This window comes from Hyaena hyaena, unplaced genomic scaffold (assembly GCF_003009895.1).
Source record: "Hyaena hyaena isolate Hyena2069 unplaced genomic scaffold, ASM300989v1 scaffold_105, whole genome shotgun sequence".
In the NCBI taxonomy this organism is placed as follows: Eukaryota; Metazoa; Chordata; class Mammalia; order Carnivora; family Hyaenidae; genus Hyaena; species Hyaena hyaena.
The window spans coordinates 1,529,078-1,553,592 of NW_024080737.1; the positions used below are offsets into that span (position 1 = coordinate 1,529,078).

At 36.1% G+C, this 24,515-nt stretch overlaps 1 protein-coding gene across 1 annotated transcript in view; it reads left to right on the top strand.

Annotated features, from left to right (window-relative positions):
- The first annotated feature begins 1,318 nt into the window (after positions 1 to 1,318).
- LEKR1 (leucine, glutamate and lysine rich 1) overlaps positions 1,319 to 24,515 on the top strand; it is a 178,865-nt gene continuing 155,668 nt past the window's right edge. Inside the window, exons 1-3 of the mRNA XM_039236030.1 lie at positions 1,319 to 1,377; positions 4,071 to 4,160; positions 17,844 to 18,058. Coding sequence (XP_039091961.1) covers positions 4,113 to 4,160; positions 17,844 to 18,058 — 263 coding nt within the window. The 5' untranslated portion in view covers positions 1,319 to 1,377; positions 4,071 to 4,112. The remainder of the gene's footprint in view (positions 1,378 to 4,070; positions 4,161 to 17,843; positions 18,059 to 24,515) is intronic.

The window sequence follows — 24,515 nt, forward strand, 5'->3', positions numbered from 1 at the left end:
CATCACCCCATTCTGGTATGCAGTGCTCATCTCTTAGTAGTATGTCATTAATAAATATTTGCTTTATGAAGGAAAGTACGTCACTTGTAAGTGTGAGCAGTCTTCTATAAATAAACAACTTGTGAGTAGGGGGTCTCAAGATACCTCCTGAACTAATAAGCCCTTATATCTTTTGACTACTTTGGAACTAGGATGAAAATTTTAATGCCTCCCCGATTGCCTTCACTGCAATGCCCAGCTCTTCCCTTTACACCAGTGTCCTCTACGGGCTTCTTTTCTTTCCGCCCAAGAACAATAATTGCTCGATGCTGTGTCCGCCCCACGGGCTCTAGAGCCTGGGGTCAGAGGCGCACGGACTTGGGCCTCCACTGCAGGCAGTGTCTCTCTCTAACCTAGTCTTGGGGCTAGGGACATGTCCCTTCTTCCCAGCAGCCTCTAACACGACCCAGCCCGCCCTCTTCTGCTTGGCCCTTTACGACCCCTCCTTCCCTCCCACAGCGCTCTGTATAATACAAGCTCTTTCCTCAGAACCCCACCGTCAGCTTTCACGCTTCCGCCGGGCGCGTGTGGCCGGGAGGGCCAAGGGAGCATCCTCCGAGTTGGCGAGTTGGCGTGGGCCGTGACGTCACCGCGCCCTGACGTCAGGCAGACGTGTAGCACGGTCCCCCGGGAGACCGGGAAAGCCGTTCGTTCGCACTCGGAGTCGAGGTCTAGGTGAGAGACAATGAATGACTTCCTTTGAGCCCCCAGCCTACCCAGCCCCCCGGGACGCAGTTCCGGAGCGGAGGCGTGCTGGCACCGAAGGAGAGGGCGGGAAAGCCGAGGCGAGGCGCCGCGCCGAGGGGCTGGGGCCCCCGAGCGTCCCCTCGGCCCCTCTCTGCGGCCCCTGCACAGCTTCCGCCAGCCCGCCCGCCCCAGGCGTCCTCTGCTCTCCGGGAGAGCGCCGCTCGGCCTCACCCCCGCACCCTCCTCCTCCTCTTCCTGCAACAGCAGGTCCCGAGGGAGCGGGGTTAGGAAGGGACGGGTTTCAAAACCCTTGCAGCAGTTTTGGCCGGCCGTGCAGTTGGTTTCTATTTGGAAAATCCCACCTCTTCAGGAATGTCTTAGAGCGTGAACCCCGTTTCACCTGACCCTGACCTGCTCATTTGCGGGTGATTCACGCCAGGGGAATAGCTCTTTACGGAAAATGCCTGAAAGCTGAACATGAGTTAATGGCCCAACGTGACACTGCTGTGAGGGAAGGGAATCGGAAGGGAAGAGTCAAGGACGTTTCTGTATTTTCGACGTCTTCGTGATTCCGTTAAGAGAACAGATTCACAGATACTTACGTAGCTGCTGCCAGTTTCCCCACACTTCTCGCTGAAGGGCAGTCTACATGTATGTAATGTGAAAGAACAAAATAAACTAGTTTGATAAAACATGCAAAATTATGTAAGAGTAAAGTAAAAAAAATAAAATAAAAATTGCCGTATTGTCGTAGGTGAAAGACTTACCTCCTTTCCTTTCTTGAGAAATTCTGTAAATTTGTGAATGCTGCTTCTCTTCCTTTCATACGCATTCAAATCTTTCTAAAGACCCAGAATGTTTTTCTTGACGTGGGAGCCACTTCTTTAAAATGTAAACATCAAGGAAAACTGCTCCCCATTTCTTTAGCACCTTTGGGAGTTTCTCCCTAGGCTCCTTACTTGAGTAACCACGGGCTCTATCACAGGGATTTGTATTCCATAGAACAGTCGCAATTAACCAGCGCAGATAGCTGCTTCAATTACTAGCTGATTTGGGAACGAACTATGAAAGTGTATATAGCCCACTGTGTTGAGGATGAGTTACCTTTTCTCTTGAGAACATGTATGTAATGGATTGTATCTACGTGGCTGCATAAAAAATGTGCTGTCTTTGTAGTCTCATTAGCAGATTGGCTCTGATGTGCCTCACAGTCTAGTTAAATGCTTATTCAATAATAAAATTGTTTTCTTTCTGCATTGTGGAGAGATTTTCTGGGTTGGCAGTATTTGATTTTTAATTTTTCTTCAATCAGAATCTGCCAGATTTTCCTAGTTGCTGTATAAGAAGGACCCAAAATTGGAATACCTTTACAGACAAAGAAGGTACTAAACAAATCTGTTCCACTGGTCCTTTGTTTATGCTGTCACTAGATCCATGCTCTCAAATAATTTTACCGATGGAATTTCAAAAGAAGATTTAGTTGGCAATTTTAGGAAAAATTGTACTCCCAGTAGAGTTTGATTAAGATGATTCCATCTTATTTACTGATGGTTAAGTCCATTGTAAAATGGCAGAAGAGAGAATAATTAGCCTTCTGTTAATAATGAGCTCTTGCCACATCACAGTCTGCCAAATGTCAGATTATTATGTACTTGGCTGTGTGGGCCTATGTTAGCTATGGCAGTTAAACTTTACGCCCTTAGTTAACTCTAGTTAACCTTACCAAACACACATTATGTTTATATGGGAAGACAGATCATTAGTTATTTGTTTTAAACAGCAGCACATTAAAACAATAGGCTTTGTGCTAACACAAGGGGATGGGAATTTTCTTTCCACCAATGGTTGCACACCTAAAAAAAATACTGCTGCTGCAGGAATTTTTGTTAACTGCACTTTCCCTGCCACCTCGTTGTGCCTGGGTTGCTGTCTGTATTGATAGAATACTGTGCCTCTCCACTCTATCTTTGTGTCAAATCCTGCTCTGATCAAAAGCAGCTTCAGGAAACCTTCCCTAATTCACCACTCTCACCAGAAAGATAAAACATTTTTCTTTCCTGAGCTCATCGGTTGTTCCTTGTCTACCACTCCTTCCCCTCAGACTTTCTTCATTGCTGTGGAATGGTGCCTGTATCTTACTCTGCTGCCCTCTTTCTACCCCTCACTCCTTAGATGTATATATTAAGCATCTTTCATGAAACTGGGCTGTGTATGCTTTCTCCCTATTTGGGAAAGTTAAAAAAAAAAGAACCAAGGGCGCCTGGGTGGCTCAGTCGGTTAAGCATCCCACTCTTGATTTCAGCTCAGGTCCTGATCTCCAGGTTCGTGAGTTCGAGCCCTGCTTCAGGCTCCACACTGACAGTGTGGAGTGTGCTTGGGATTTTCTCTTTCTCCCTCTCCCTCTTCCCCTCGGATGCTCTCTTTCTCCATCTCTCTCTCAAAATAAATAAATTAATAGATAAAAGAACCAAAAGTGCTCCCTCCATTAGTCTTGTGTGGTTTTATGAAAGTAGTGATAGAATTTTATGTTGAATTGTTTTATTAGGAAATGAAAATTTATTTAGGTAGAATAACTGCATAAAATTATATAAGTGTTCATCTCAAGTAAAATTAGCACTTCTCATGGTTTGATGACTCTTCAGTGCCTGCGTATCATATTTAATATGATAACTCTAAATATTTTTTTGTACTTCATCCTTTAAACCAGCATTCATATCACAATTGTTTTTCTTATCTACTGGACTAAAATACTATATTTAGATATTTTTCTCTTAGGTTTTTGGAAAAAACCCTTAAAAGAAAACAGAAATAAATGAGTCTGTTTAAAATTTTAAGTGACATTTAGGGGCGCCTGGGTGGCTTAGTCAGTTAAGTGTCTGACTTCGGCTCAGGTCATGATCTCACAGTTGGTGAGTTTGAGCCCTGTGTCAGGCTCTGTGCTGAAAGGTTGGAACCTGCTTTGGATTGTGTGTCTCCCTCTCTGCCCCTCTTGCACTCATACTCTGTCTCTGTCAAAAATAAATAAACATTAACAAAAATTTAAAAAATTAAGCAACATTTGTTCTGTATTTGCAAAACAAATAATTAGTAGTAAACCACCACAGAAATCACAGACTATAAAGTTCTAAAGGAAGAAAATATTTCTAACTCAGTCGTCTCTGATCTTTCCTATTCTATTGGCCTAATAGGTAATTGAAAAAAGCCCAGTTGTACCTTTTAATATTGAGTTGATGAAATAACTGTTAAAAGTTATCACCATTCATCTCTGACTACTTGCAAGAATTTATATCTTTGAATTTTATTCACATAATTTCAGTTCTGACCATTGCCATCAATGTTTTTAGATTATTTTACTTCAGAGCTCCCTCAGTATAATTTGAGGAATTATGGATCGTCACGTCCCCATGCATGCATTACCTGAAGAAATCCAAAAGGTATGATATTATATTGTGTTATTACAGCATAACATTAAGAGCATTTTAAGGTAGATAGTTAAAAAACGTGGGGGAGTGATTTCAGAGGTTTTACATTTATTTTGGTCACGAGATCTGCAATGAATTCATGGAGTGGTAAGGGGAATAATCATAATGGACAGACTGTAGAATTCAATTCAGTGCAAAGAATGTTTGACCTGTGAAGGAAGACATCTATAATTTCTTTTTTTAAAATTTTTTTTAATGTTTATTTATTTTTGAGAGAGAGAGAGAGCGAGAGCGAGCAAGCATGAGAGGGGGAAGGGCAGAGAGAGAGGGAGACACAGAATCCGAAGCAGGCTCCAGGCTCTGAGCTGTCAGCACAGAGCCTGACGCGGGGCTCGAACCCACGAACCGTGAGATCATGACCTGAGCCAAAGTCAGATGCCCAGAGGACTGAGCCACCCAGGCACCCCAGATATCAATAATTTCAACACAGTATGTGACCAGGTGTTTGTGGGGCTCTTGTGAAAAGAGGGCCTCAGAGATGTCCAAATACTATAGTTAGATCTTTTGGGGCAGATTTTCAGAAAAAAAACTTGCTTGAAAAATGGAAATAAATGGGTCGATTTAAGATTTTAAGTGATCCTTGTCCTGTATTTGCAGAACAAATAATTAGCAGTAAAACGTTATAGTAACTGCAATTAATTTGTAACTTTTTGTGATGCTAGATTTTTATGTCTCTCTCCATTTAAGGGTCTGATTCAGTTTGACCTCAATTCTTGCCACTTCTCATGTACCAGACACTGTTTTAAACCCTTTCATATATATATTAACTCATTGAATCTGGTTAACAATCATTTTTTCACGGTTTCTATCCTGCTTTCCTCCCTGTGAGTTCATATCTGTCCTCAGGCAGAAGCATTTATCCTGTATTTAATTTGGCAATGCATACATTGTTAACAGTATAATTTTTAAAACATCTCTTTGAAACTGATTGACAAATTGTGAATTAAAACCTCAAACGTTAACTATCATTAGTCATTGAGGTTTTTCAGTAAATCTACAGTCAACTCTTAATTAACCACCAATCCGTTACTTTTTAATTAAAAATTGTAGTCATCCCTCAGATATGCTTCTATCCTTTTGTGCATGTTGCTCTGGGCTGCCTGTTAGCATTAATCATGCCATTGATTTAACTTAATGCTAATGTTACTGCATGTCCTTCAGATTCATGTAAAAAGCAACCTAGCAGGAACTAGAAGGGAAAAGCCTAGAAAAAGACCTTTTAAACCTTTGCATTTAATTTGCTTCTCCTTTTAAATTAGACATGAGAGATAGTAAGCAGAGAGAGAGCTTAGTTATGCTATGCTTGTCTGAGAAACAGTGCTTATATGTGTTTGAAGACATGGAATATCCTTTTCTCCCTCAACTGAGTTTCTTGCAAATAGTAGGCTGGTATGGTAGAGATGAAAAGAAACAAAACAAAACAAAACAGTCTGAAAGAAACAATACATACTGCAGATGCCAAGGAAAAGGATATATAATGGCATGAAAAAATAACTCTAAAAAACAGTTTATGATTTAAATGTCATATAAGGTAGTATCTTCCTTGATAATGGACAGGTGGGGGAGGAATCTCTGATATTGGAATGGGTGACAGAACTGGAATTAGCCCTTGAAAGCTGAGTATTTCTATACACAGAAGGATAATAGGGCATCCTAGGCCAAAGTAACAGAAGCTTAATGGTGAAAAAAAGCTGGCCAAGTTAGGTATGTATTTATTTTGATAAGATTTTCATGAGAACTGTAGAATGCTTTTTTCTCATGTTTAAAGTACTATATAAGTAAATCATTTAAAAATGATAAAACCAAACCTTTCATGAGTGTACAGTTCTGTTCTCAAGGCAGGAATGGCAGGCAGTTGTCCATATAGTACAGAGGAGAGACATCAGGAGAAACTCACTGCTTAAGTCCCTGGACAATTATGCTGATTGTAGCCCTGGTGCTGCTGAATGTTTAGAACGTAAAGTGCAGTTCTGCACTTTTTCAGACTCAAGTTAGATACATTTATACCACAAATATTTATCAAGTGCCTATTATGTGCTAGACACTATTCTGGGTACTTAATTATAAAGCCAACAAAAATGTGTACATGTAGCCACAGCATATTAAAGCACAGTCTAAGAATAAGGCAGCTATTTCTTTTTCACAACTTCTTACCTATGTTTGATTCATAGGTTGTCCATAATGTAACTTGTTAAATTGCTTACTGATCAGGTTGTCCATAATGTAACTTGTTAAATTGCTTACTGATCAGGCAGTATATCTATTTAGTCATCTTGCATACATCTTTCCATACAGAATCATGTTAATAGATATATGGCTTACAATGCTAATAGGAATACCTCAGATTAGAACCATTGCTTTATTAAGATGAAGAAAAATAAATTTTTCCCACAATGACTTTGAAATTGTGCTCATTTCCTTATTGGATGAACAAGTACTTGAGGTGTGTGGGTCAGTAGGTGGTGACAGGTCTTTCAAAGGCTTTTTTTTTTTTTTTTAGTTTTTTTTTTATTTTTTTTTTTTTTTTTTTTTCTTGGTTCTTTTTTTTTTAAAAGCCTCTGCTGTGTTTCTTTTTTTTTTTTTTANTTTTTTTTTTTCCCCCTGTGTATAGACAAGGAAAGTTAGTGTAGAAGAGAAGATGAGCCTTTCCTCTTTATTCCTTTTTATACTTTTGCTATATGACCTGGAAATAGATAGTCAATAAATCACATGAAAGATACATGGTAAGGAATGTGAACATGTACTACACTGTATTATTAATAGCAAAACTAGTAGTAATAGAAAGAGTTGCAAGAAAAAGTAAAGGTGGTGGGGACAAGTGTGGAGAAGAATGCTGGTGACAATCACTTTTGGTGCAAGAATCCACTGCCCTTTGAAGCCTAACGTTAAATTACCTCCCCCTGGTCTCATCTTAGGAAATCTTAGAGAAGAAAGAATAAAGTAATCTTTGACTCCCATTCTTAAATCTTTTTGCTCTTTGTCATAGTTTCTTTTTTTTTTTAATGTTAATTTATTTTTGAGAGAGAGAGACAGAGCATGAGCGGGGGAGGGGCAGAAATAGAGGGAGACACAGAATCCTAAGCAGGCTCCAGGCTCTGAGCCTGACTGCAGGGCTCAAACTCACAAAATGCAAGATCATGAGCTGAGCAGAAGTCGGACACTTAACTGACTGAGCTACACAGGGACCCCTCTTTGTCATAGTTCCTGATTGAGCATAAGACATTCCTCAGACTTCCATATCCCTAAGTGGCAGAAAATGTAAAACAGGCTTGTGTAGGAGAGCAGGACTACACTTGCCCCCTTTGTCTGCTGCTAGACTCTACAGTTCACTTCTGTGTGTATTAGACCATATCTCTGAATGTACTCTTTCTCTCTAGACTGAGCTAACTCCTACCTGTCTCTGACCTCTAATATCCAACAGCTTTGCTGGAAATTGTCATCCAGCATTCTGGAAGCAGAATTAACTTGTTCTAAGTTTAAGATTTTATTGCCACATTTAACACTTAAACAGTACTTATAGATCAGCAAAGTACTAATTGTATATTTATTCCCCTCCTGAATGTCAACTGATGTTACAGACACGTGGACTTCTCTTTTTAGAAAGAAAAAAACCAGCAACAAATAATTTTCCTTTTGCTGTTTTTGCCAGGGGACCTATGCAGAAGTCAAAACAACTCCAACAAACTGTGGAAAAACTAGTTATTTTATAAAAGTAAAACTGATCTCTTGTTTTTTTTTAAATGGTGACAAAATGAACACTTGTAATAGGATTTTAGCTTCAGGAGATATTTATTACTACAGAACACAAAGTAAAATAAAGAGACTGAAGTTGTTTATTTTACAAAACACAAGTGGTGATGCAGGCTGGAGTGCACATTGTTCTTTCTGGGGTAACAATCCCTTTCCCTAGCAGTAACAGCTCATTTTGTCCTATTGCAGTAAAGTAATTTTAGTACTTTGGAACTTTGAAATTTATTCAGAATAACAGTTTTATATTTCCAAGCACAGATTGTCATTGCCAGAAAAAATAAACGTAATTTTCCAGGTCATTTTGGGCCACTGTGGCTAGGGTCAGATTTTGTGTTGAGTTAAAGTAAAGGAAAAAGAAAGAGAATATGGTCATAGAAATATTAGCACTAGCATCCTGGAAAAGTAGTGATATTTGTATGTGGGTGTGAGTATGTGTGTTGTGTTTTTAAGCAATTACAGTTTTAAAACCTAATGACAAAAGAAATAGGAAGCTATATAATTTTTGGAGAAACTACTCTGTTACTATTATGACCTAAGATCTTGAAAAATCTGCATTTGTCAATTTGTAGTCCAAAATCTTTTTTTATTTTTGGTCCAAAATACTTCTGTTGGCTGGCCATAGAGGGTCATAGAGTCTACTAAGGTGAGGTTTCCCAATGGAAAAATAAATATTGGAGGAAAAACACTTTAGAAGCATATTTATATAAATATGAGTGTGTCATGTATAATTTATGTATGAGGCCAACATTTTAAAAAATTGTTCAACACAATTTTCTTATGGATTAACCTCTGTATTTTAGTCACAGATTGATTTATTTTCATTTTTATTATTTTATAAGTAAACTTCTTATTTTGAGATCATTGTAGATTCACATGAAGTTGCAAGAAATGATAGTAAGAGATGCCAGCTTTTTCTTCCCTAGTTTCCCTATCTTCCTCCAGAGCCTCCAGGGGTAACATCTGGCAAAACTATATTACACTCTCACAACCAGGATATTGACATTGATACAGTCAAGATGTGGAACAGTTCTATACAACAAGATTTCCTCGTGTTGCCCTTTTACAGTCACATTTACCTCAACCTACCTCTTTATATACCTCTACTACCCCACCTCCCATCCCCAATTCATGACCCCTGGGAACCATCGATCTCCAGTAATTATGTTATTTCAAGAGTGTTATCTAAATTGAATCATGCAATATTAACCTTTTGGGATTAGGTTATTCACTCAGTATAATTCTCTGGAGCTTTATTCAGGTTGTTGCATGTATCAGTAGTTTATTCCTTTCTGTTGCTGAGAGGTAGTCCACCTTATAAAGGTACTACACAGTTTGTTTAACCTATTGAAGGACATCTGTTTTGTTTTTTTTCCCCCAGTTTTTGGCTATTATGTATGAGGCTGCTGTAAGTGTTCGTGTATATGTTTTTATGTGAACATATGTTTTCATTTTCCTGGGATAAATGTCCAAGAGTGAAATTGCTAGGTTATACAGTAGTTGCACTGCATATTTAGTTTTTTAAGACACTGTCAGACATTTCCAGAGGGCTGTCCCATTTTATATTCTCGCCAGCAATGTATGAGTGAGCCAGCTTTTTTGCATCTTGGCCAGAATTTGATGTTGTCATTAGTGTTTATGTTAGCTTTTCTGATAGGTATATGGTGATAACTCATTTTGGTTTTAACTTGCATTTTCCTAATGGCTAACATTGAGTATATTTTCATGTGCTTATTTAGCATCTGTATTCTCTTAGGTGAAATGTCTTATCATGTCTTTCAACCATGTGTTTTCTTTCTTTCTTTTTTCTTAAATTTTTAAATGTTAATTTTAGTTTTTGTGAGAGAGAGGGAGAGAGAGAACGCAGGCGTGTGCACAAGTGTGTGCTTGCCAGCAAGGGAGGGGCAGAGAGAGACCGAGACAGAGGATCCAAAGAGGGCTTATGTGCTGACGGCAGAGCCCAGTGGGGGCTTGAACTAATAAACCATGAGATCATGACCTGAGCCCAGTCAGATGCTTAACTGACTGAGCCACCGAGGCGCCCCTTGACCATGTGTTTTCTAATTGGATTTTCTTAAACTGTTGAGTTTTGAGAGTTCTTTGTGTAGTCTAGATAATAGTCCTTTGTCAGATGTGGGGTTTGTAAATATTTTCTTCCCAGTCTGTAGCTTGTCTTTTCATCCTCTTCACAGGGTCTTTTTCAGTTTCAAATTTTAATGAAATCCAATTTATCAATTTTTCCATTTATGGATCATGCTTTTGGTATCAAGTATAAGAATTCTTTGCCTAGGAAATCCTGAAGATATTCTCCTAGGTTTTTTTTTTCTTCTAAAATCCTATTTTTATGTTTTACATTTAAGTCCGTTAGCATTTTGAGTTAATTTTTGTATAGGGTATGAGATTTAGTTTAAGGTCCTTCCTTCCCTCCCTCCATCCCTTCTTCCTTTTAAACTATCGATATCTAACTGTTCCAGCACCATTTGTTGAAAAGACAATCTTTCCTTCACCAAATTGCTTTTGCATCATTGCAGAAAATCAGTTTGGCATATTTATGCAGCTCTATTTCTGGGTTCACTATTTTATTCCATTGATCTATGTGTCTCTCCCTTTGTTAATACCACACAGTATTGATTACTATAGCGATACGGTACATATTGAAATCAGGTAAAATGATTCCATTTTATTTTTTTAAAGACTGTTTTAGTTCTTCTTGTTTCTTTGCCTTTTAATGTAAATTTGAGAACAATCCTGTCTATATCTTAAGAAAACATCTTGCTGGAATTTTGATAAGAATTACATTAAGCCTATATAATATAAATTTGGGGATAATTGCTATCTTTAGTATTTTGAATCTTTAGTATGTCTCTCTGTTTATTTAGATCTTCTTTGATTTTTTCATTAGCACTTTATACTTTTTAGCATACAACTACTGTGCATATTTTGCTAGATTTAAGCCTATTTTATTTTTTTGAGCAATCATTATTGGTGTTGTATTTTTAATTTCTCTGTCCATGTGTTCACTGGCAGTGTATACAAATACAATTTTTTTATGTTTGTCTTCATTCGTTGACCTTGCTGAATTTATTTGTTCTAGGAGTTCTATTGTAGATGCTTCAGGATTTTCTATGTAGACAACCATGTTGCCTCAAATAGGGACAGTTTCCTTCTTCCCTTCCTTCCTCTCTCCCTCCCTCTCCTTTTCTTTCTTCCTTTCTTCCTCTCTCTCTCTCTCTTTCTTCCTCTCTCTTTCTTTCTTTCTTTCTTTCTTTCCCTTCCTTCCTTCCTTCCTTCCTTCCTTCCTTCCTTCCTTCCTTCCTTCCTTCCTTCCTTCCTCCCTCCCTTCCTTTCCCTTCCCTTCCCTTCCGTTCCCTTCCCTTCCCTTCCCTTCCCTTCCCTTCCCTTCCCTTCCCTTCCCTTCCCTTCCCTTCATGTCATTTACTTCTTCCCTTCTTGCTCTGGCTACAGCTTCCAGCATTATGATGAATAAGAGTAGAGAAAATATATATCCTTGCATTGTTCCTGATATTAGGGGAAAAACACTCAATTTTTTGCTAGTGAGTGTAATGTTGCTATAGGGATTTTTGTAGATGTTCTATACAAAATTGATCTTTAAATTGATGGTATAGCAAATTGGCTATTGATAAGGAAGGTCCTGATGGCCTTATGAAGTGGTCAGGTGACCTGTATAACTAATGATTCAAAAAGTCCACTATCCTGTCTTAAAATGTTTCTCCCAATCCAAATGAAATTCACTGGCTAGACCCTCTTTGCATCTTTTTAAGTGGAAAACCTCTTAGAAGGGGTAACATTTTATACTGCTATCAGTCTTATATTTATGGAATAGTTTGTCTGTTTCTTTCCTCCTTATCCAAGTATAAAAAGCATAGGATGGGTGGGGGAAGAAAGGAAGAACGGTTTTAGAGCAGAGAATGGTTCAGTTGGGCAGCAGGAGGTTACTGGAATGCCTTTTATAGTACAAGCACAGACAGGAACTTTGAAAAGGATTCAAAGCCTAATTTAACCTTTTAAAAATTTTGCATCACTTCTATATTAAATACAGTAAAACCTTGGTTTGCAAGCATAATTCATTTCAGAAACATGCTTGTAATCCAAACACTTATATATCAAAGCAAATTTCCCCATAAAAAATAATGGAAACTCAGATGATTCATTCCACAACCCAAAAATATTCATATAAAAATGATTACAACACTGTAATATAATGCAAAAAATAAAGAAAATACAAAATATAAAGAAAAATAAATTAATCTGTACTTACCTTTGAAAACCTTCATGGCTGGTGTGAGGGAGACTAGAGAGAGAGGGTTATTGTGTAGGATGACTTTCACTATCACCAATGGAATCACTGCTATTATTGGCTCAATGGAATCTTTTTCTTTTCATGCAACTTTAATAAGGAACCTATCCAATGACATTTGCTCTTGTTTCTTTTTGAGGATTTCGCAGAAATGTGACATTGCATTGTCGTTGAACAGTTTCATTGCTTGCACTCCTACAGCCTTCTTTGAGTGGTACTTTTCTACAAAATTTTGCACTGTTTTCCACATTTTACACATCTCCCTAATCTCATTTGATTCCTCTGCATTTTTTCCCCCTCCTCCTTTGTAGATGAAATGCAGACATATACTTCTTATAAAATCTTGCAATTTCAGCCACTCGCATACCTCATTCATACTTCTTGATGATTTCCTTCTTAACTTCCACTGTAATCATCTCCTTCTTCTTATCACCTTTCTTTTCAACCTTTCTCTGCCTGGAGGGCACAGATGTTGACTATAGTACAGTATTCATAAACTCTTGTCAAACACTGTATTTAATGTAACTGGCAATAAGGCAGCCGAGGAAAGGGTCTGTATATGCAGGCAGCCTGACCTAGAATGAAGCAAAGCCTTCCTAAACTTACTCTTGTATAGAAATGAAAAAGGACTGTTCATAGGTTTTTTGAAGTGACAAAAAATACGCTGGTGCCAGTTGTGAGCACCTTCCAACATTTTGAAAAAAAAAACACTGTTTTTTGCCAAACAGTGTGGCCTGAGACTGAGCATCTGAGCATGGGAGACAATCACCTGCAATCCCGCAGTGAGAGAGAGAAAGAGAAAGAGAGAGAGAGAGAGGAGAACCATTGGCTCAGTTGTGATCATGTGACGTTTGGTGTCATATACTACTCATATTGCAAGACATCACTCGTTTATCATGTTAAAATTTATTAGAAATGTTTGCCTATCTTGCAGAACAATTTACTCACAATCCAAGGTTTTACTGTAACTATAATTTTAAAAGTACAGATACCACATTTGAGAAGTTTATTTTATAATTTTCAAAATTTCATTTAAAAAATGTTTATTTGAGAGAGAAATAGAGAGCACAGTGGGAGGGACAGATTGAGGGGGAGAGAGAGAATCCCAAGTAGGCTCTGCACAGATAGTGCAAAAGTGGGGCTTAATCTCACGAACCATGAGATCATGGCCTAATCCAGAATCAAGAGCTGGATACTTAACTGACTGAACTACTCAGGTACCTCTATAATTTATTTTTAAATGTCTCTACTTTTGTTTAATACCCTGCATTTGTTAACGCCTCCTCCAAAGTGTGTCTTGTAGAAAGCAAAAACATCTGCTCATGATATAGCTCTTTTTTTGTTTTGTCAAGAATGACAGCATGCCATTATTTTACTTAGAAAATGAGGACATGATATAACACCAAGTTATAAGAACGAAGCACAAATTATATTTCACAGAAAAACAGATAACTTTTACTTCATGAGGGAATATAATTGTAGTATTTCATAATCTCTCAAGCTTCACAGAGCTGTCCTAAGTAATTAGCCCATACAAACCCTAAGAATTTGAAAGTGTTATTACATTTCTTACTGTTGTATTTTTACTTATGGTAACTTATTTACAGGTTAATAATACTGAAAACCTTTGATCAATATACTTACTTAACATAGATCATCAGTAATTCACATCATATTAGATGAACTCTAGAGACTCTTATAATTTGTCTTGTTTCCTAGACCATGATATCATGTTTGAGGATTCTTTGCTGAACTTCTAGAATACTTATTCTCTAAAATGTATTACTTTATGTATTTCAGCTCTACCTGCCCCTGCCTTGATTGCTGTTTAGAATATTAGAATAGCATTCTAATAACTTTTGTAACTGTGAAGTTTATACTATTTCTGTTTTCTACATCAGGCTGCAAATAAGCTCTACCTAGTAAGAGTTTTGTTTAGAATGAGGATAAAGCATTTTGCCAGAATATGGGCAAGAACTGTGATTAATAGGCATTTATAAAGTTAAGAATGAACGTGCCTTCAAGTAAGCAATATGATTTTCAAATTGATGAGAAAAAACCAAAATTCACAAAAAGCAAAGGGATTATAAGAAAATACCCATCTGTTCTGAATTAGTTCAGGTCTCTTGACCTAGATAAGTTATATTCCCAGGGACTGATAGTACCTTTGAATGGGATTGTGGAGCTGCTCTTGGTGATCATTGAGAACACAGAGAGAGTTAAAGGATAACATACAAATGCCATTCCATGTATAAAATGGCCATAACTACAACCAGTGGACTCAATTTCAATCCCAGACCATATATTAGAATATATTTATTAAAAGATGATTTGTGAGGATATACTAGAGAAAATAATAACCCTTGAGCCAATTTTATGTTCATTAAGAGAATCAGCATGTAGCTGTTGTGTACAGTTACTAGATCCAAGAACTACAGTAACCATAGAATATGTAGATTTCATGAAGACATATGACTAAATTTTCCATAGTATTCCTGAAGACAATATGGATAAATATAGGCTGGTTATAAAGATAATTGGACAAATTAATAACCAGTTGAAAAGTTGTACCTTCAGCTCTTCAAATGTGCTGAGTAATGGATCAGTATCAACCAATTAGACAGGACATGCTGTGGAATTCTTTCCTTAATTTTGTCATATTCAACATTTTAAATCAGTGATTTAGATGGAAAAACAGCTTACAAGAATCAATTTTCATACAGACAGAAAGCTTAAATTTCCTGGACACCAAAGTCAATAAGTAAAGTCTGAGTCTAAGACATACATATCTTTAAGATACATGTGTGTCAGAAGCACCTGGGTGGCTCATTTGGTTAAGTGTCTGACTTTGGCTCAGATCATTATCTCGATCTCATGGTTGGTAAGTTGGAACCCTGCCTTGGGCTCTGGTGACAGCTCAGAGCTTAGAATTCTGTATCTCCCTCTCAAATTGCCCCACCCCTCTCAAAATAAAAATAAAACTTAAAAAAAAAAGAAAAAAAGATATTATGTGTGTCTAAGACATGTATGTGTAAATATATATGTTATTTACTTTATAATTGTAATTCAATTTTCTGCACTTCAGTCTGAAAAACCAGTTACACAGTAGAATGAGGGTTATTGGTTGCAAGAAATAGGTAGCATAAGGAGGAAAGAGAATAGTGCAGGAAGATTGGGCATGGATCCCAAAGGGAAAGTAGGGTAGCTGGGTCACAAGAGTAACTGAAGTGAGGAATTTGAAGGTCATTCATTACTTTTTTTTCTCTCTGACTTTGGATCCAGATTATCTTTGTTTCATCTTGTTTCTGTGTGTCTGCTCATTCTCTCTCATTCCAGTAATGTGGCTTACTCTGTACCTTGTGCATGATCTATCTCCATTAAAGCTGCTAAAGGTGTTCCAAATACCTGGGTATTCAACACTTACAAGTCTGGTTGTCTCATCCCAGCTTTGTGCTTGGTTCATTTGGGTCTGATGTCCAGTCCTCATCCCCCAGTCAGCCATGGCTAGGGTTGATGGGTGGAGGGAGACTTAGTCACATTACCAAACAGTAGCTAGGACTGTAGAAGGTGGATTCTCTAAAAAAGCAAACATACATGGGAAGGAATAGATTGGTATATTTAATATAATGAAAGATGGTTTTGCACTGAAGTATTTTTTAATAGGGGCTTTATTGAACATAAAAGCAAGTTATAGTATATATTATCAACATATAAAAAATACAAAACACCATTGTGATCCCAGGTTGCATTAGAAGATACTACCAATGATATTATTCATGAGATATTAGAATGAGAGAAGTTTGAGCCCTCTCTTATTCTGTTTTAGTGAGACCAATCACACTGGGGTATTAAATTCTGGGCACCATACTTTAAAACATATATAGAACACTGGAATAAGTTCAGAGAAAATTATTCAGAATAAGGAAGAAATTCAAAGCCATGTCATATGGGAACAGCTGAAAGAATTGGAACTCTTGACCTGGAGAAGAAGATATGGAGTGCTCCTGATAGCTGTCTTTAAATATTAGAATGAGGTCTAGGGTTGTTGTGCATGGTTACTAGGAGGTCTAGGGCCAGTGGACTTTCAAGGGAGGCAGATTTGGGGTCAGCATAAGAAGCTGTCAGAAGATAGAACAGGCTGCTTTATGAAGTAGTTTCCCATCATTTGGGAGGTTGAAATAGAATCTGGATAACTTCTTATCTAGATTAGAATTCTTAACTAGACTGTATGAACTCATCCAGAGCTTGTACCAAGTTACCTTTATGATTTGTTTCAAACTTGTTGTTTTACTGTAAATTTGGTATCACTGGCAGTTAGATAGTTGATGTAGTCATTCATCTGTATCCCACAGTATTGCATTTTTTAATTTGAAATTTTTGTCATTGAACTTTAGAGGAACAAAATGATGCTATGTAAAGGATTTGTTATTTGTTTCAACTGACTCTTGTGTAATGGCATCGATAGGTGGACGAAGTGTGTCACTGTTAGTTATGGGAGCAGTTTCTATAGTCCTAAGATAGTTTTCATTAAGAGTAAGTATCCCTTGAATATAAGTGTTACTTTCATTTTAGTGCCCTGGGGCCAATATTTAATGAAGCCAGCTCTTATTCTTTGTGAATAGCAGGACAGTTAGAGTCTACTTGAGGAATATTTATATACTTGAGACTTAAGAAAGAATTACCGCTCTCTTCACTTTGCTAGAATTCCATTTTTCATTGCCCTTATGCTGGCCAGAGATATATGAACTTCTTATTTAAGAAGAGGATTAAGGTGACACACACATGGCAGAAAAATATGACACAAATGGTAATAGACGGTAGGTGCTGGTTTTAGGTAGACTTGGGTTTAATCTCAATGTCTACGTATACCAACTGGTTATTTAACTTCAGTGGTTTCCATTTCCTTATCTATAAAATGGGTATAACCATGCCCACCTGAAGGGAAAAGAACAGAGTTAGAAGGGATTTAGAAGAGATTTAGTTAAAAGAGAGGTTTAAAATGTTTTTGGTATTTATGGCTATATAAGAGAATTCTGTTGTAAATTCTGTCAAATTCTGTAAAAATCATAAAATGTTAAAACTGAACAGGAACTTGAGAGTTCATTTGGTCCAATGCCATAATTTTGTAAATGAGGAAAAATAAGACCCGAAAAAGCCAAGAGGCATCTCCAGAATCACAGTGCAGCTGGCAGTGAAAGGCCAGTGATTTCTCTCCACTTCATGGAAAACTCATCTTAAAACAAGAATTACAAAGATGTTTTCATCATTTTTAGTTTTATTTTATGGAAAATATTTCAAGAGTAAATCTTTCTTAGAGATACTATGGAGAAATAATCACTCTGAAAGACCCTTTTCTAATTCCAAGATTCTGTGTCAGTCAATATCATGCCAATTTTTAAAATTTTATCCAGATGTCAGCAACATCAGAATTTTTACTCCATCGCATAGTCCAGTGTACATTTACTTTATTTAACCAGTGTGGTTGCAATAACATCTTCAGTAAAACTTTGGTTTTCAGAATTTGAAAAATATCATTTCAATTTATATATGTATGTTTGTCTGTTTTCTAGATGTCCCCTGAAGAAAAAGTTTGTAAGTACTGTGGAGTCAGCTACCTAATTCTTCACGAGTTTAAGGCTATGGAAGAAAAAATGAAAGCGATGGAAAAAGAGATGAAATTTTATCAAGGAAGTGTAGACCGTGAAAAGAGACTTCAAGGAAAGCTACAGTCTCTTAGTCAAGATTTTGAACAGTACAAAATTGACAATGAATCCAAAACACAAAGGTATATTATTCTTTTCTGTCATTTATTTAGTTTGAAAGGAAAGTACAGGAAATAAATAGACTTTGAATGTTTTTCTGGAATTTCTCTATATCAGGTATAAGTTACACCTTAATATACCTAAGTTTGTTCATTAATTATTAATAATTGTTAAACCTAATTTTTATAGTTTGATCATTTTTTTGAGGGAGAATATTTACTATTTGAATAATTAGAAACCAGTTAATTCAGTAGTCATAGCTACTTGATGGATCAAGTTTTATTTTTCCCCAGATATATATCTTAATTTATCATTAGAAAGATTTGTCTATCAAAAATCAGGTGAATTTTGGTCATTTTTACTATTTAACATTTGTTTTTAAATGGCCTTGAATATTTAGATTTATAGAATAAAGTTTTCATGTTTTGAGAGGATGCCAAAACATTAAAACTAGTACATAATTCTAGTCATGAAATAAGAATAAAATTAAAGACTGAGTTACTAATTGCCGCTGAATCTAATTAGCAATTTAGTCTGCCTAAACACACTTCAGTATGTGAATACAGACTCTTCTATAGAAGGGTGTTTGCTGGTATTTTATGGCTTTTCCTTTTTCCTATAAGTGAATATTTCTCCATTTAAAATATCAACAGTTGATGTTAGTAAACTTTGAATGAATTAATTTAGTGAATATCATGTCCTTATAAAAGTAGGAACTTTGGTAAATCTCCTAGGATTAAGTGCTTCTATTTCATTTTATTATAAACTTTTATAATTACATTAAATCTCAGTTGAACCCAAAATTTCTTAGACCTTTACTAAGGAAATTTTGTTACAGTGTCTTGAATTTCAAATCTGAATAATAAAATATTTGATAATGTTTGAGTAGAAAAATAAGAAGCTTGAAGTATTCAGTTTAAAACTTCAGATTTGGAGGTTTTTTTTCTCCTGTCAGAGGAGAAACTCTTCTGTTTGGTGTATACTTTCTTTAATAAAATATTGTATTATGTAAGTCACATAGAAACACATAAAATTAAAGAAGTAAACAGAAGAAAAGGCCAGGAATTCCCTTTTTATTATGATTACTTTCTTCTTACTAGAGATAAAACCGCTTTTAATGGTTTGGTATATATCTTTCTAGATCCTTTGTTGTGCCTTTACTATTATTATAGTTATATCTCTTTAATATAGCTAATGTATTGTATGTGAGCCACTTAATTATATAAATTGGAAATTATTCTCTGTTAATGTATATAGATCCACCGTCTTTTTAACTGTTACATTTTCCCTATTAAGAAAATGATGTAATTTACTTAATTATTTTTCTTTTCAACATTTAGATTATTTCCAATACATATTATTACAGATAGTATTTATATAGATATTTTTTAGATTTATAGAATAAAGTTTTTATGTTTTGAAAGGATGCCAAAACATTAAAACTAGTACATGATTCTAGTCACTGAAATTAGAATAAAATTCTATATATTTTTTTACAGATAGTATTTATACTTACATTCTTGTGTATATGTGTTTTTCATGGGATAAACTCCTAGAAGTGACATTGCTGAAAGAAAGGAAATGCCAGCTTAAAATTCTGAGAAATAGGGGTGCCTGGGTGGCTCAGTCAGTCAGCTAAGCATCCAACTCTTGATTTCCACTCGAATCATGATCTCCAGGTTCATGGGATCAAGCCTCGTGCTGGGTTCTGTGCTGACAGCGTGGAGTCTGCTTGGGATTCTCCACCTCTCTCTGCCCCTTCTTCCCTTCAAAATAAATTTTAAAAACATTAAAAAAATAAAATTCTGATAAATGTATACCAAATTTTCCTTTGAGAAGATAGTGTTAATTTATATTTGACCAATAGTTTATAAGGCCATTTTCCTTCATGTTCATATTAGAGTTTTTCAAAAATTTTTTCAAATATTTACTTTTTTCTTGGGTTTTCATTGTTTAATTTGTGTTTCTTTATTGCTAATGAGGTTGAACATTTTTTCATGTTTATTAGACATTTCTGTTTTTTCCTCTACTAAGTACTTGTTCTTATCTGTTGTCCAAATTTCTATTGGGTTATTTGTTTATTTATAGGAGTTTTTAATATTATATGGTCATTATACTTGGTTTATATATGTTATATATGTTGCTAATATTTCCTCATGTTTGCTTATCTTTTTGTTTATTGTATTTTTCTGTGTCGACTTTTTATTTTTTTAATGTTTCATGCCAAATTCTGGTCCAGGTTCTGTGTCAAGTTCTTTTGATTGCAAACAACAGAAACTCACTCTGGCTAACACAACGCTAGAATCAGTCAGGTTGAAAACACAACATATATTTAAAGCTTTTATAGTACTGCTGTTTAATTAACTTTTTAATCTGTTTGGAATTAATTTTGTCTGGTGGATTTATAATTTCATGTTTATTCTCTTTGAAATGTATGGCTTGTTGTCTCAATATCATTCATTTAATTTTCATTCTTTCTCTCTTGATTTGAAATGCTACCTATTAATTTCTATTCTAGTCTATTTTTGGACTCTGTTTTATGCCATTGGTCTATCACCTATCAGTGGGTATCTTAGTCCATTTGGGCTACTATATAACAATGTACCATAGACTGGTGGTTATAAACATTATTTATTTATTTTTCACAGTTTTGGAGGCTGGGAAGTCCAAGATCAAGGTGCTGGCATATTTGGAAGTGTTCCCCCCCTCCCACCCTTTCCTGGTTCATAGACATTGGTGTTTTTGCTGTGTCCTCACGTGGTGGAAGAGGCAAGGGAGATCTTCAAGGTCTCTTTTATAAGCACACTAATCTCATTCTTGAGGATAAAAATCTTCTGTGCTATATCTATTCATCTCGCTGCTCCCTTTAAAGACTGGCAACCACTGATCCATTTGCTGTCTTCACAGTTTTGTTTTTTTCCAGAATGTCATATAGTTGGAATCATATAATATGTAACCTTTTCAAGTTCTTTTACTTAGTAATATGCATTTGAGTTTCTTGCATGTCTTTTCATGGCTTTATAGCTTATTTCTTTTTTAACATTGAATAATATTTCATTGCCTGGATGTTCTCCAGTTTATTTATCCATTCACCTACTGAAGAACACCTTGGTTGTTTCCAAGTTTTAGCAGTTATGAATAAAGCTACCATGAATATTCACGTACAGGTTTTTGTATGCATATACGTTTTCAGCTCCTTTAGATAAATATCCAAGTGAGATTGTTGGATCATATGGTAAGAATATGGATCATTTTGTAAGAAACCTCTAAATTGCCTTCCAAAATGGTTCTATCACTTTGCATTCCTGGCAGCAAATAATGAGAGTTCCTGTTACCACATCCTCACCAGAATTTGGTGGTGGTGTTGTTTTGGATTTTGACCATTCTAATAAGTGTGTATTGGTATCTTGTTTTAATTTTCATTTCCCTGATGACATATAATGTTGAACATCTTTTCATATACTTGTTATCTGTATATCTTTGGTGAAGTGTTTGTTCAAATCTTTTGCCCATTTTTAAGTCAGATTCATTGTTTTCTTATTGTTGAGATTTAAGAATTATTTGTATATTTTGGATAACAGTCCTTTATTGTCTTTTGCACATAATTTTTCTCCTGTTATTTTCTAGGAATTTTATGGTTTTGCATTTTATATTTATGTCTTGATACATTTGAGTTAATTTTTGTGAAGATTGTAAGGTCTGTACTTCTATTCTTTTCTTCTTCTTCTTCTTTTTTTGCACTTGGATGTCTTATAGTTGCTCCTAGGATCATGTTAAAGAGATCATCTTTCCTCAATTGTATTGCCTTTGTTCCTTTGTTGAAGAGCAGTTGACTATTTATTTATGTGGATCTATTTCTTTTTTTCTTAAAGTTTATTTATGTATTTTGAGAGAGAGGTGGCATGAGTGGGGAGAAACAGAGAGAGAATTCCAGGCAGGCTCCACACTGTTAGCACAGAGCCTGATGCAGGGCTCAAACTCCTGAAGCCAGAAGATCATGACCTGAGCCAAACCAAGAGTTGGCCCCCATGTGGATCTATTTCTGGACTCTCTATTCTGTTCCATTAATATCTCTGTTCTTTTACTAGTACTACATTAGCTTGATTATTGTAGTTTTATAGTAAGTCTTGAAGCCAGGTAATTTCAGTCCTCCAAATTTGTTTTTCTCCTTCAAAATTGAGTGGCTAGTCTGGGTCTTTTGTCTGTCCATATAAAGTTCAAAGTCTGTGTGTTCATATCCACAAAATAACTTGTAGAATTCTGATTGGGAAAAATTGATATCTTAACAATATTGAGCCTTCCTATCCACACACAGAATAACTCTCAATTTATTTAATAGTTCTTTGTTTTCTTACATCTATATTTCATTTTCTTATATAGATCTTGTACGTATTTTGTTAAGAGTTTTTCAGGGTTATACCTAAGTATTTAATTTTGGAGGGATTGCTGTTGTAAATGGTAATCTGTTTTTAATTCCATGTGGTTATATTACATAGGAAATTTATTGACTTTTGTATGCTAGTATTTTGTATGTTATGTATTTTCTACATAGGTGATCATATAGATTTGCATACTACACATTTCAATAAGTTGCATTTTCATTTTCATTAGCTCAAAGTATTTTTAAACTTTTCTTGTGACTTCTTCTTTGACCCATATGTTTTTCAGAAGTGACTTTTTTCATTTACAAGTATTTTGGGTTTTCTCAGGTCTTCTTTTTATTCGTAGTTTAATTTCCTCATGGAATCAGATGTTGTATGGTTTTAACTTCTTAAATTTGTTAAGGTGTGTTTTGTGGCCTAGAATGTGGCCTAACTTGGTGAATGTTCCATGTGAGCTTGAGAAAAATGTATGTTCTGCTCTTCTTGGGTGAAGTAGTCCATAGATGTTAATTATATCAATTGATTAATAATACTTTTGAGTTCAATTATGTCCTTACTGATTTTCTACCTGTATCTGTCCATTTTTTATAAAGGATGTCAAAGTATTCAACCATGATAGTGGATTATTTATTTCTCTTTGTAATTCTGTAAGCTTTTAGCTCACATATATTGATGCTCTGTTGGTAGGCTCTGTTGTTAAGGATTTATTATGTCTTCTTGGAGTATTGACTCCTTTATCATTACATGATACCCCTTTTTAACTCTGATAACTATCTTTGCTCTTAAGTCTTCTCTGTCTGAAATGAATACAGACGTTCTCACTTTCTTTTGATTAGTGTTAGCGTGATATATCTTTTTCCACTGCTTTATTTTTAATCTATATGTGTCTTTTTATTTAAAATGGGTTTCTTGAAGACAACATATACTTGGGTTTCATTTTTTGATACATGCAAACAATCTCTGTCTTTTAATGGATGGATTTTGACCATTGGCATTCAAAGAGGAATTGCAGTTAATGGGTCTTACTAATGCAGTGGTAATGTGGTGGGTGGGAGTTGAGAGGTGGTCAATAGTCCTGGGATTGCATCTCAGTCTTGTAGTGAGCCTATATCTCTAGACTGTGAACTTCACAGATGTTTCTCAGTTGCCAGCCCCTTACTCCTCCCCACTCCCATCCTTAGGTGGGACAGGATGACTAGTGTGGGCTGGAGTTGGGTATTTCCCTTTGCCAGGTCATTTGGGCCCTGATGAAACCTCAGTAGGTTAAACTCTGATTAGGTAGTTTTTTCCTGAGAGCAGGCTCTGTTAAACAGAATAGAAAACTCTGGTATATTTCATCATATTTACTTTTTCCCCTCCCCTGTCAGAAGCACAAGTGGATTTTTTTCTCATCTTCATTGTGAGAACCTTGTAGGGCTCCTGGATGCAAAACTCACAAAAGCATGGGATCCCTCTCCCCCTATAGTTTTCCCTCTCAGACTTGCCCACAGTGAGCTTCCAGTCATTTGCCAGTTATAATTCAGGTTTTTCTTTTCACACATTGGTTCTCATGCAGGTTTCTTTTGTGGATTTCTCCTCTGAGAAGTTGTGATTCTCTGTATCCACCTTGTCTCTCTAATTTTGGGGGAATGGTTTAACCTATGACCTTACTTCTCTAACGGATTTAGCAAGAGTTATTCATATTTCACTTTGTTCATCTTTTTTATCTATTGTTGGGATAGCATAGTGACTTCTAAGCTCCTTACATTTCTGATTGGAAACCAGATGTCTTATGCTGACATTTTATTTATTTATTAAATGTTTTATTTATTTCTAGGAGAGAGAGAGACAGCGTGAACAGGGGAGGGTCAGAGAGAGAGGGAGTCACAGACTGAAACAGGCTCCAGGTTCCGAGCTGGCAGTCAGCACAGAGCCCGACGAGGGGCTCGAACCCACAAACCGCGAGATCATGACCTAAGCGAAAGTCAATGCTTAACCGACTAAGCCACCCAGGCGCCCCTTATGCTGACATTTTAAAAAATGACTTAATACTTTAAAATATTTATTTTTTTCATGTGCTGTGTTTGTAACTGTACTTATTAAATCTTATGAAACCTGA